We start from the raw sequence: 12,990 nt of genomic DNA on the forward strand, positions 1-12,990 counted from the left end.
GAGAAGTGGCACACTGGGCCTATTGTTTTTTTCCTAGAAACATTTCCACTGCCCTCAGGTCACTGAGGCCAGCTGAATGCCATCAGCCCAGCACCCCTGCCACTGCTACCAGTGGAGAAGCTGCACCAAGAAGAAAGCTCAGTAAAAAGCTTGGTGAGTCAATGCACCAGAGCAAGCACCAGGATACCCTCTGCCCAGCAGTGGAGCCCAAAACCTGCCTTGTCCTACATCCTGGACACAGGCCTCCACCACTTCTTAAAAGTTCACATGCTTTTCCTCCCTGGCTCCGAGGGGACTGAGCACCCTTACACCAAGCTGCGGAGCCCCAAAATCCTTTGTGTGGTGTTAGCACCTTCCTGGCCAGGCGCTCCCAGTACTTTGTGCACCTCCACCCCTGTACCTCCTCTGGGTAAGGAAGAAGGAGGCTGAGGCATTACCAGGGAAAAGTGACACTGGGACTACACAGCGCAGCCACCATCCCTGCCCAGTGCCATCCTCCTCGCACCAGCCTGTTATACTGTGTGCACTACACTCCAGTGGGAGTTGCTTCCCGCCCCCCCCCGGACCCCACCCGGGCTCCCTCTGCCCCAGACGAGCAGAAGCTAGCTGGTTATCACAACCAAAGCCAAAGGACAGACTTTCCTCCTCGTGCCCCCTGCGCCCATTCCACCTCTTACCTGTCTCCTGAAGGCTGAGGGTGCTGCAGGAGGAGGCTGGGCTGAGCTGGAGGCCTCAAACCCACCTCCTTTGCAAGAGGGAGGAGGCCAGCTGAGCCAGGTTCCAGTTCACCAGCACTCAGCTGCAGTTCCTCACCAGCAGCAGGTGAATCCAATCATCATCATCGCCCTGCTGAGCCGGGCCCAGCCCCTGGGCTTGTGAGCTCTTAAAGGTACAGGTCCATCCCATCTTGGGGCTGCATGGCAAGGAGAAACAGGTACCAATTAGGAGAGAGATGTCAGGGCAATGGAAAGCTCATGCCCCTCAAGCCCAACACCAACAGGTCTCTGCGCGGCCCATGTCTATCAAAGCACCTAGTGCACATGTAGCAGGAAATGCATCAAAACAGCCTCTAAAATAGACCCTTGGGAGGAAGGCAAATCTAGTGGATAGAGCCCTGGGCTGGGACTCAGAAGCCTGGCTTGTGTGCATAGCTCTACTAGTCACCTGCCTCAAGTTTCCCATCTGTAAAATGGGGCCAATGCTACAGACCTTGTAAAGTACCGAGAGATCTGATAAGCATGCTGTGAAAGGGCTTGAGACTACACATCATACAGGGACACAGGGTCCAGCACTGGCTTTAAACTCTGCACATGAGAGAAATGGTAGAAACAATATTTCTGGTTGAACCACAAGCAGCGTCCCCGTGGTCCCTGTGCTTCTCTGGTCCCGTAACTCACCCCGGGCCACACTGGCTGTCTGTGGCAGGGCTGGGAGACCTCCCCACTCTCTCAGCACCTGCCGTAAAAGCAGAAAGAAGCCCAGCCAGCCAGCTCCAGCCCTGCACCATACCCAGGTGTGGCCTTCAGTTGCTGCAGCCGCCCCCTTGACACCTGTTCCCTTGGACAGGGGGCTCCCTTTGATGTCTCAATCCTTATCTTCCCTTGGCCTGGGCCCTGAAACTAAGTGGCCTGCTCACACCTCAGCCAGCACCAGCAAGCTCTCCGGGTGTTTTTGAAGCCACCCTCCAGGGGCCACAGGCTGGTGGGAAGCAGCAAGGCAGCATCCCCTGAGACCCTGGGGGGCTCCAACCCAAGGAGGGGGCCTGCAAAGCGTCCTGCTGCTTCCACCTGTTCCCTGGGGACTTCGCATGGACAGAGCATACTTAAATCCTGCTGCTAAGGGAACCAGAATTTGTGGCAGAGATTATATCTTTTATTAGACCAACTAGATTTGCCAAAAAAAACTTTTGTACAAAACACACAAACTATTCCAAAGAGGAGATTTTACCACACCGTCAGATCTCCTGTGACACATGAATTTTCATTTCTAACTTTGCTCTCATATGCCTGAAGAAGGGGGCTTGTGCCCGAAAGATTGCAAGTACAGATTCTTGTTTTTGCAAATACCTAGTTTGTCTAATTAAAGAGATCACCATTGCCACAAGTTCTGATTCTTTTTGCCTCTAGACCAATATGGCTACAACCTGGATCCCTGACACAGGGACAATACCACATTTTAGCCTCTTTTTGCAATGAAAACCTCATAATTTTACAAAAAGGAAACATTTTACCACCTGAAAGCTGACACCACCCTGCAGGCTCCTATCATTGTTCAAGTGAATTTGCATTTCACAGAGCACTGAGACTCAGAGATACCCAGCTACAACCAAAAACCCCTCACCACAAGAGACATCCCTGCCCAGAAGAGCTTTCTATCTTCCCACTCGTCTGTAAAATGTGAAACATGATCAAATAGGATTCTACATGCTGCTTACCACCAGGCAACTTAGAGGTAAAAAAACTGCTCCAATTTTTCTGTGCCTAATCTGCACCAAACGAGCTCTTCCAAACAGGAGATGTTACCACACCCTCAGCCCTCCTCCAAAATATAAACTTTCATTTCTACCTAGGAGAACTTTTACACGCTTTGCTCTCTCCTGTGCCTGAAGAAGGGTGTCTGTGCCCGAAAGCTTGCAAATAAGGAACACTTTTGCACGTATTTAGGTGGTTTAATAAAAAGATTTCAGCTCTGCCATGAGTTCTGATTTTTTGCTTCTAGGCCAGTGGTTCTCAACTTTTTTTGTACCAGGACCTATTTCCAAACACCAGTGGCCAGTCCAGGCCTGCTGCCCCCAGCATGTGGGGCAGGGACCGTCCCAAGCAGCTGGAACACTACCAGCTTGCAAGGGAAAAAACCACCATTTCCCATGTTTTTCTCTTTTAAAAGAGAACCCACTTTTAAAGCTCGCTTGCAACCCTTTCATACATTCTTACAGCCTACATTCATGGTCTATGGGTTGACAAACACTGCTTTACAGCATTATGGCTGCTATCTAGATACCTGGTGCTAAAGGAGCTCAGCAAAATCCCTACACCTGCCCCAAAGCCAGCATTTAACTGATCCAAGCAGGGGCTGCAGCCCAGGTTGTGCCCATCTCCATCCTATTTAAGAGCCCTGCCCCCTGCCTAGGACTTGCAAAGGGGGTGGGGGCTGGATCCCTGCAGCTGCTCTCCAGCCCCTAAGCATGGGCAGGGCAGGGCAGGGCAGGGCAGGGAGATGATGGCGGCGGCCCATTGCTGCCCCCTACCTAGTCCAGCCTGACAGCTGTTTGGGTGCACGATGTCACTCCCATGCTGTTCCTGCTTCTCTTTTACTTTCGTTTCTGCTCTCTGAGCTCTCGGCTCTGGGCAGGCTCTTAGCTACTGCTTTCGAAACAGGAGGCAGGGTCTGGTGCTGTGAGGAGCACTTGCTGGGCAGAGGAGCAGGGACATCTTTAAGTTGTTGACAAAGCCACCTGAGATGCCCAAGTTCACCTTCAGGGAGAGGAGGGCGGTGGGGGACCGGTTTGTGCAGTTCCTGAAGGACATGGGGCAGGAGCACGAGAGCAGCAGGGAAGTGCTGAGGGGCATCTACAGCTGGAAGTTCAAGAACAGGTAAGGGCACTGCCAGGGACCGACTGGCCTGGCCCTTCTCCAGCCTGTCTATGCCAGCCCCTGGGCCCCGGCAGACGGCTTCTGCTTGGGTCAGCCTGGAGGGCTCCCTTCACCCCCAACGCTGCTCACTGGGACACTGAGATGCCCTGCCTTAATTGTGGCCAGGCTTGCCGTGCAGCTGCCAGGCAGGAGTGCCTGGGGACTGCTGACGGCCGCGGATCCTTCCTCCTATCCAGCCTGGACCAAGGAGCCCCCCGGCTCCGGGAATGAGGCGATGTGGGCAGGCCAGCCTGCAGCCCTGAGCACCGTCTTGCCATGAAACAGCCCCGAACAGAGCCCCGGGGTCTCGCTGTGCCCCAGCAGGGCTGGGTGCTGCCCTGAGCAAGCACCGGCCGCACCGCCCGGGGACCTTGGACCTGCAGCTCTTTCTGCTTGGGCAACTCCCTGAGCCCCCAGAGGCAAGGGGAACCGCTGCCTGCACATGGGCTCGGGCCCTTCCTGCCAGCACATGGGCTCGGGCCCTTCCTGCCTGCACAGGGGGGAGGAAGGCAGATGGAGGCTGCTGTTTGCCCAAGGCTGCTGTGACTCAACATCAGCACCAGGAAACAAACCCAGGAGTCCTGGCTCCTAGGCTGTGCCATTGCTCCCGCAGCAGCGCCTCCCTCCCGATGCCGAAGGACACTGCATCCCCTGCCAGGCCCACCACTGATTTTGTGGGAAAGTGTCTTCCATGCCAGCCCCAGCCCTTGGCATCTTCCTCCTCCCCTTCCCATGCCCTTATCCCACCTGGAGGTGCTGCCCCCGGGGCCCAGCTTGCTGCCTTTCCCCTCCTATCATTGTTGCAGCCTGGTTGGGGAGACGGTGCCCAGCTTCTCCTCCGTGCTCTATACCATGGGGAAGAGCAGCCGGGCTGAGGTGCGCGGGGATTTTGTGCGCTTTGGCAAGGTAGGTGGGCGCAGGGCCCGGCTCCTGCAGCTGTGACGCGGGACAAGGCTCCCGGGGTACCCTCTCATGGGAGCCAGGGGTTGCCGCCCCCACGTGCTGCCCAGCCACTGCGACGTTGGTCACGGCAGCCCCGGCTCCTAAATGCTTTGGGCTGGTTTGATGCCACAGCAGGGCTCTGGCTGCTCGGTCAGCCCTGATGCCCCTGGCAGGCACCGTCCACCCCAGCAGGAGTGGGTGGTCATGCCCTGAGGTCCCTGCAGCCGGCTCCTCCCCGCGGCCAGGGCCTTGACGCTCCACATCTTCTGCAGGTGAAAAAGACGGTGGTGGTCGCAGACATGTACCGGAGGCCTCAGCCCAAAGCTGGTGACCAGCCCACTGCAGACCAGACACCCGGCCCTAGCCAGGGTCCCCGCAGAGGGCGGGCCAGGGACAGGTACACCCCGCCTCGCCCCAATCCCAGCAGTGGCGTGGAGAACATGGGACCTGCCCTGGACCAGGTCGTGCCCAGTTCCCTGTGTCGCTCCGCGGTGGAGAGAGGAGGCTGCAGAGGAGAGCAACTGGGTCTGAGCAGGGTTTTCCCCTGCTCCTCTCATGCTCGCAGCCTCTGGTATTTGGGGTCCAGGAAGCTGCTTAAGAGGTCATGCCAAGGATGCGTCCAGCCTTGTTTTGAATCTGGCTGAACTCTTGGCTCCTGCCACGTCTGGTGGCGCCGAGTCCCACCCTTCGTGGCACACCGAGGGGAAAAGAGCTTGCTGGTGTTAGTTTTACGCTGACGACTGTGATGCCTCCTTGTCTGGGGCAGTCGATAAGCATGAGCCTGGCAGCCCAGAGCCCTTCCCTGGCAGGGTGTGGCACCTTCAGCCCACGCAGCGCTCCTGCGGTCTCCTCCGTGCAGCAGGGATTGCAGCGAGTGGGAGGGCTGGGAGCCCTGAGCCAGGTCCTGCCCATGCCAGGCTGGATCCCACTGAAATTGGGAGGAGTTTTGCATAAGGTGTTTGCAGGATCTGGCCCCACGGGCAGGTGGGCAAACCCCGTTCTCTGCAGCAAACCCCACCGGGTCCAAGCACCTGATGCCCCTGTCCACCCGCAGGGCCGAGTTCATCAGCACCAAGCATGGGGTGAACGTGGTCTCTGAGCACGACCGGGTCAACGGCCGCATCCGTTTTGCTGTCACCCGCAATGTGCCCAAGACGGTCACAATCCAGGTGCAGAACAACGGCACAGGGCCTGTCACGTTCCTGCGGTGCCGGCCACTGCGGCGCCAGCGGGAACTCAAGTTTCACGACACGCAAAAAGTGACCTGTGGCCAGAGCCTGCTGTTGGCACCAGGTACTTGGGCACCGCTCCCCCAGGCTGGGCAGCTACCCCCGCTCCCACCCCCTGCCCAGAGGGGCAGCAACGGGGCTGCTTGCACCCCTCTGCAAGCCCTGCTGCCTGCCCAGTTTGCTGCAGTGCCCCAGGCATGCTGCATGCATGGAGCACAGCTCTGCCTGGCTGGGTACTGCAGACTCAGCACCAGCAAAATCAGGCCTGGGGGGCTCTTCAGGCCATCCTGTGCACCCCCAGCCCCCTCCCAACATACCCAAGGCCAAGCCCAAAGACTCAGGATGGGGTACACCCGTGCTCAAGACTAAAACATACAGAGAGCAGGCACGGCCACGTGCCAACATCCCCCACTATAGCCAGGGGTTGATGAGTGTGTTTGCTGGCCATGCTCTGGGCTGTAGGAGAAGGAGGGAAACCCCGGTCCCACCTGGGCAGAAATTCTTCCCTGACCCAAATCTGGCCTTGGCACGAGAGCAAGAGGAATCGGCCTGGTGCCACAGGGGTCTCTGCTCCCAGGGTCCCGCTCCAGCAGGGCCAGGCATGGATGCTTTGCAGGAAAGGAAACCCTAGGAGCCCAAGCATGGAGCTGGGGTGGGGTGCAGCCCAGCGCAGGCTGGAGGGATGGATTTGGTGACAAGCGCTCGGTGTAGAGCTATGTCGAGGGCAGCGCGTGCATGTCCGAGCTGCTGGATCTGGCCCTGGAGGAGGAACCTGGCCCTGTGCTTGCTCTCTGCCCCAAGCAACGACCCCTGCTCCCTGCCGGGGGGACCGGGACAGGCGGTCTGGTCTCACTGCTCCCTGTGCCGCAGGTAACACCCACCTGATCGAGGTGCGGTGCCTGACCCAGAACTACGGCTACTTCCCCGTTACGCTGCTGTTTGAGTTCACGGCCGACGAGACCGGCCCCTTCTCTACCGGGCGCTTCGTGTCAGCCGTGGCCAACAGCCGGCTGGCGGAGGAGCTGGGGCCCACGGCGCCCTACACGCCATACCAGGACGGGCTGCAGAAGCCCCTCACCGTCCTCACGGAGGAGGGTGTCCCACCCGACAGGTACAGATGTGCTCGCTCAGCCCCTGCTCCCTTGTTGGCCCACGGGCTGGTTACCCCGGCACGGCCCAGCAAACGACCTGGCTCAAGCCAACCCCTCATGCAAATGGCATTGACTTCCAGCAGCTCAAAGAGACTTTGAGGCCCCAAGTTTGCTCCCTGTGGAAGCGTGGCCAAGTCCCCACGGCGGCTCCTGGCCTGGGGGAGGCAGCCGGCTCTGCGCTGCACCCCCTTGCTGCCCACGTGGGTGCCCAGCTCGCTGGGCAGGAGCACGGCGCTCTGTGGGGCGCGAGGCAGTGCCCGCGGGCCTGAGCATCTCGGGCTGTGCGCCTGCAAGCCAGAATGGGCATGGGGCAGCTTCAGCTCCCTGTGGGCCGCTCCCAGGCACCCCGTGCCCGGCCCTGATGGATGATTGCACAGAGCACGTGTGCACTAGCCCTAGCCCTAGCCCGTTCCTGCAATGTCCCCTTCATCCCTGCAGCTCCCAGCGCTCTGATCTGGAGCAGGACATCCCGCTGCCCCAGTACAACTACCCACAGAGCCTAAAGGACACGATCCGGCACGTGCCTGGCACTGGCACCAACAACGAGTGGGCCAGGCTGCGGTGAGCACCCCTGTCCCACGGGTCCCCGCACCTCTCTCCAGCTCCCCACGTCCACCAGGCAGCTCGGGAATTGCACGCCCAGCTCCTATTTCCCCAGAGCCTGGCACCGCTGTACTGAGTGGTCTAGGCCCCGTGAGCCAGGGCCATGAGAGCAAGCAGGGACCGCTGCCCCTTGCTCCGTGCCTGGCTCCGGTCCCAGCGGGGTGGGTCCGTGCTGGGTACAGGCGGGTCCAGGGTGAAGCCATGGCTGGCACTGCCCGCAGGTCCTCCTTGGACGCGCCCCTGCAATTTGGGAATTACATGGAGAAGTTCCAGCTGCTGCTGCACCTCGAGGAGGTGCAGATGGAGGTCGACATCCGGCGCTACGACCTGCAGAACACTCCGATGGTGCACGACTCGGACAACAAGCGGCTGCTCGTCCTGAAGGTGAGAGCTGGGGCCAGGGAGGAAGGGCACGGGCTGCCCGGTGCAGCTGGGGGCGCATCCCTGTCCCCAACCGAGCTGTTCTCTCAGGTGCCCGGCGTGGCCGAGAACCGCCCCTCTGTGCTGAGGGGCGACCACTTGTTCGCGACGCTGAGCAGCGAGCGTGGCCGCCGCGGGCTGGTGCAGTACAAGGGCTATGTGCACCGCGTGGAGCTGGAGCGTGTCAAGCTGGGTTTCTCCAAGGGGTGAGTTGCGTCCGGCCCTATCTGTCACATCGAGGGGCTCGGGCCAAGCCGGGGGAGCCAAACCAGGCCCCTGGGTTGCAGGGGGCTGAGGCAGAGCAGGGTGCTCAGCTCTACCCCCTTCCAGCCTGCTGGATTGCTTTGTGAACAACCTGCTCTTCGACGTGACTTTCACCTTCAACCGGCTGCCCCTGCGGGTGCAGCACCGGGCTGTCCAGCTGGCCACAAAGCAAGACCTGAAGGACGTCCTCTTCCCCTCCTTCTCTGCTGAGATGTCCTTCCTGCAGGACGGTGCCCAGCTGCGGTGAGTGGCCGGGCTGGGCGTGGGGGAGACTGCGCGGGGCGAAGCGGGGCTCCCGCAGCATGGCTCAGCCCTGCCGCCCTCCTCGCAGCCTCTTCGACCGGAGCCTGGAGAGCAACAAGGAGCAATGCGAGGCTGTGAGGGGCATCGTGTCGGGGCTGTCCAGGCCCGCGCCCTACCTCATCTTTGGGCCGCCAGGGACAGGCAAGACGGTCACCATGGTGGAGGCCATCAAGCAGGTGAGGGGAGCAGGACGGGGCTCGGAGCTGGATTTTGCCCCGTCCCTGCCTATCTCCATGGCTGTGCTCATGCCTCCCTTTCTCCTCGTGTGCCCAGGTGCTGGACCGCATCAAGGGGTCGCACGTGCTGGCCTGTGCGCCCTCCAACAGCGCCGCCGACCTGCTCTGCCAGCGCCTGCTCCAGCACCGGGACGCGCGGGAGATCTACAGGCTCAACGCCAGCAGCCGGGACTACAGCCAGGTGCCCGCGGCCATCAAGGTAGGTGCATGCCCATCCCGGCTCCTGGGGATGCCCAGGGGGCACCAGGCCAGCTGGCACTACCTGGAGCGAGCAATGCCCTGGGGGATGCGGCTGCGTGCCCTGCCTCAAAGCTTGTGGTTGTTCCCAGCCCTGCTGCAACTGGGACAAGGCGCAGGGGTCCTACGTGTACCCTGGCCGGGACGAGCTGCAACGCTACAGGGTCCTCGTCACCACGCTGGTCACGGCAGGGAGGTAGGAAGGGCACGGATGGTGCGGGGGCCGGGATGGGGAGTCCAGCGTGACACTTGCTCATGCGGGTGTTCCTCCAGGCTGGTCTCGGCGGCGTTCCCTCCGGGCCACTTCTCCCACGTTTTCATTGATGAGTGTGGTCACGCCGTGGAGCCGGAAAGCGTGACCGCTGTCGCAGGTGAGTGGCGCCAGGTGCCCCTGTCCAGCTCTGCCGCCTCCCCTCGGTCCCAGCACCCGTGTCTCGGCAGCTCTGGACGCACACGGGACATTTGGGAGCCGGCACTGGGTAGGGCTGTCCCGCCGCTCCCACCCCCTTCCTCTGCCCAGGTATGCTGAGCGTGATGGACCAGGACACCAACCCCGGAGGTGGGCAGCTGGTGCTGGCAGGGGACCCCAAGCAGCTGGGCCCCATTTTGAGGTCCCCGCTGGGCATCGAGCACGGCTTGGGTGAGTGCAGAACCCAGCAGGGACATCCCGGTGCCCGCGTTGCATTGCCTTGCCCCGCCGGTGCTGCAGCTGGCCCCCACGGGGGGCTCATGGCTGAGGGCGGTCGCTGTGTCCTGCAGGCGTTTCGCTGCTGGAGCGGCTCATGCACCACAACTCACTGTACCAGAAGGCAGGTGGGAGCTACAGATCCCAGTTCGTCACCAAGCTGCTGAGGAACTACAGGTGCAGAGGCCAGGGCGAGCAGGGGGTCCCCGAGGGCTTCAGTCTTAATGCTTCCAGGCCACGTCCCCTGGTGCCGCCTGAGCTGTGGGGAGCAGCCCTGCGCCCCGTGCAAGTGCCTTGCTGCCCCCCAGGTCCCACGCCGCCATCTTCGAGATCCCCAATGAGCTGTTCTACGAGGGGGAGCTGCAGGAGCACGCTGACCGCGGCATCACCCACTCCTACTGTGCCTGGCCGGAGCTGCCCAAGCAGGTGGGGCCCAGCCTGGCCAGGCCCTTGCCCCCCAGGCCCTGCCAGGCAGTCCCCGGGTCTGACCCTGCCCCATCCTGCCCCGCTCCAGGGCTTCCCCATCATCTTCCATGGGGTCCAAGGGGAGGACCAGCGGGAGGAGAAGAGCCCCTCCTTCTTCAACGTGGCCGAGATTGACGCCGTGGTCACCTACCTCAAGAAGCTACTGAAGAGCCAGGCCAAGAAGGGCGTCCCCCGCATCTCGCCCAAGGACATCGGCATCATCTCCCCGTACAGGAAGCAGGTGAGAGGCTGCGGGGTGGCAGCCCCCCACACCTGGGGTGTATGTCCCAGCCAGGCTGTGCTGCCCAGGAGCCCCTCGCTGCACGCACGGACTGGCACAAAGTGCCAAGACCTGAAGCAGGAGGACGGCCCCGAGCACAGTGGGGACCTCATCCTCTCTCCACCCCCCGTGCCAGGTGGAGAAGATCCGCAAGGCCATCACCAGCCTGGACCAGGAGCTGAAGGCACTGCCAGACATCCAGGAGCTGAAGGTGGGTCTGGAGGGGCAGAAGATGCCAGGGCACCCAGCTCCTCACTCCCCTGGGGTCTCTGCAGTGATAGCTGCACCAGGAACCGGGCTGTGTTCTGGGGCATCTCCTGTGCCAGCCTGGCACCCTTGCCCACACCAGCTCTAAGACCCAGTGCTCAGACAGCCTGGAGAGGGTGGTTACTGGTCTGCACTCAACATCCCCACCCCCTTGCTTCCTTCCCTGGGGCATCCTGGACCCCCCCCAGCACCCCCAAATCTCCCCTTGCTGCAACGTGGGAGGCAGCCCCAGCAGAGGGAGGGCCCAGGAGAGGCTGTCTGGGGGTCTCCGCTGCCTCAGCCCCGGGTGCACCCCCAGGTCGGCTCCGTGGAGGAGTTCCAGGGCCAGGAGCGGCGCGTGATCCTCGTCTCCACCGTGCGCAGCTGTAGCGAGTACCTGGACATGGACGAGCAGTTCAAGCTTGGCTTCCTCAAGAGTCCCCAGGTGAGCCAGAGGCTCTGCTCCGCCACCCCCTGCCCTGCCCCGAGGTGGGGGCCTTGCCCTGGGCTGGGGACAGCTACTGAGGGGCCAAAACTAAGCAGAAGCCTCCATGGCACAGCCCAGAGCTGCTCCCAAGCGCTGCACCTCCTCCTGGCATCCAGCTGTGGGGTAACTGGGGACAGCTGTGGCAAGCGCCCTTCCGTAACCCCTTCCTCTCTGTAACGGAGCCCAGAGGGCTGGCAGCATGCAGCTCTCCACAAAGGCACACGCTCGTTGGCCCGGTGAGAACTACAGCTCTTGCCAGTGCCTGCATCTCTGGCTGGGGATGGGCAGCCCTTGGCCCCTTGTTCCCAGCACTGCCCCAGGCACGAGGGCTGGGGAGCCAGGCACCAGCACTGGTGCTGCCTCTGCCCTGTGCACCCTGCTCCCAGACCACTTGGGTCCAGCTGGGCTACAGGCAGGACCGGGGGTCACAGATGGACCTCATACCTACCCTCTCTGTCCAGAGGTTCAATGTGGCTGTCACCAGGGCCAAAGCTCTCTTGATCATCGTGGGCAACCCGATGGTCCTCAGCAAGGACCCGCACTGGTCCAGGTGAGGCACGGCCCGTGTCCTGCCCTGCTCTCCTGAGAGGCATTGCCCTCATACGGAGTGGCTGCGCCGGCCCCTGCTAACGTGCCCTCGTCCCCACGTGGCCAGGTTCCTGCAGTACTGCCTGTCGGGACAGGGGTACACGGGCTACCCGTACAGCGAGGACGCCATGGACGGAGATGCCCTGGCTGACGATCTCGGCGCCCTCAACCTGAGTGAACAGCCAGCAGGTAGAGACCACGCAGGCACGGACCCCCTACCCCAGCTGTGTGGGACGGGGGCTCGGGAGGAGCGGGGCTGCCGGGCACCCCACTGCCCCGGCCAGGGGCTCCCTGCTCACCGCCTGCTCCTGTCCCGGTCCCTGCAGGAGCCCAAGCAAGGGAGAGCCACCTCCAGCAGCAAGTGGAGCCGATGTGGAGACACGAACACTGAGCGCTGCATCCGTGTCCTTTGCCTCCTGGCCCCTCGTGTCTGCCTGGCTCTGCTCCTTCCCCCGTCCTGCCCCCTGTGCTGCGCGGAGGACGAAGAGCAGTGCCGGGGCCGCTGGGCCAGCTTCTTTGCACAGTGCGCTTCTACCTCTCTCCTACCTCATGGTCTCCGGGTTGGCATGTCTCTCTGTCTCCCACCCTCCTCCCTTTTCGATGACTAAGCCCCACTCTGTGCTTGCTGAAATGGAAATTGCTTTGGTGAATGGAAATGGAGCAGAGAGGAGACCTCCCTGGCTGAGGACTGCGACTTACACCCCAGGAAACCAGCCCGTCTCCCCTGGGCAGGGATGCAGCCCGGAGCTCTTCTTCCCGTGGGGTGTCTGAACCTCATGCTGGGTCCCTGCACGCAGGGCAGCTGCTAACTAGCACACCGGGTCCTGCTTCCACCAGCTCTGGGGAAAACCCAAGGTGCCCAGCCTGGCAGACCTGTCTTAGTCTTATTCAGTTATTTTTCTGAAATAAAAGTTTGCAGAAAAACTCCTTGTGTCCTGCATGATTCCAGGGGCAGGGACGGGGCCTTCCTTTCCCTTGCAGCGAGGAGGGAGACTCGTGGGAGCTGGGGGCACACCAAGCCAAGGGCTGCAGGGAGAGAAGGCAGGGCCTAGTGTCATCTGCTCCCTAGTAGAGACCTAGTAGATCTGCTCCCTGCTCGCAGACTCTTCCTATGGCTGGCTGGGCTCCAGCAGCTCGTTGGCAGGGCTGCCTCATCCCGCGTGTGGGACCTGCCAGCCCAGGGCTGAGGGGACCCTGCTGCAAACTGCCCAATGCAGCAACT

General features: G+C 61.6%; 1 protein-coding gene across 1 annotated transcript; it reads left to right on the forward strand.

Moving 5' to 3' along the window:
* The first annotated feature begins 3,197 nt into the window (after nucleotides 1-3,197).
* On the forward strand, nucleotides 3,198-12,674 carry MOV10 (Mov10 RNA helicase). Its single transcript, XM_006267531.4, has 22 exons — nucleotides 3,198-3,593; nucleotides 4,439-4,538; nucleotides 4,847-4,971; nucleotides 5,629-5,867; nucleotides 6,674-6,914; nucleotides 7,393-7,515; nucleotides 7,779-7,941; nucleotides 8,029-8,183; nucleotides 8,308-8,484; nucleotides 8,573-8,720; nucleotides 8,818-8,979; nucleotides 9,110-9,213; nucleotides 9,291-9,388; nucleotides 9,538-9,657; nucleotides 9,777-9,879; nucleotides 10,011-10,128; nucleotides 10,217-10,408; nucleotides 10,584-10,658; nucleotides 11,013-11,138; nucleotides 11,642-11,730; nucleotides 11,836-11,957; nucleotides 12,095-12,674. Exons 1-22 carry the CDS (start codon nucleotides 3,460-3,462, stop codon nucleotides 12,157-12,159), a joined length of 2,979 nt encoding a protein of 992 aa, XP_006267593.2. The 5' UTR covers nucleotides 3,198-3,459; the 3' UTR covers nucleotides 12,160-12,674.
* The last annotated feature ends 316 nt before the right edge of the window (nucleotides 12,675-12,990 follow it).

The sequence above is a fragment of the Alligator mississippiensis genome, chromosome 14, assembly GCF_030867095.1.
Source record: "Alligator mississippiensis isolate rAllMis1 chromosome 14, rAllMis1, whole genome shotgun sequence".
Classification (NCBI taxonomy): domain Eukaryota; kingdom Metazoa; phylum Chordata; order Crocodylia; family Alligatoridae; genus Alligator; species Alligator mississippiensis.

Bases quoted from the DNA above. Each gene is read 5' to 3' on its own strand.
- MOV10 (XM_006267531.4), top strand. From the start codon at position 3,460: ATGCCCAAGTTCACCTTCAGGGAGAGGAGGGCGGTGGGGGACCGGTTT. The intron at 4,539-4,846 runs GTAGGTGGGCGC...CATCTTCTGCAG, and splicing joins ATTTTGTGCGCTTTGGCAAG to GTGAAAAAGACGGTGGTGGT. The intron at 5,868-6,673 runs GTACTTGGGCAC...CCTGTGCCGCAG, and splicing joins GAGCCTGCTGTTGGCACCAG to GTAACACCCACCTGATCGAG.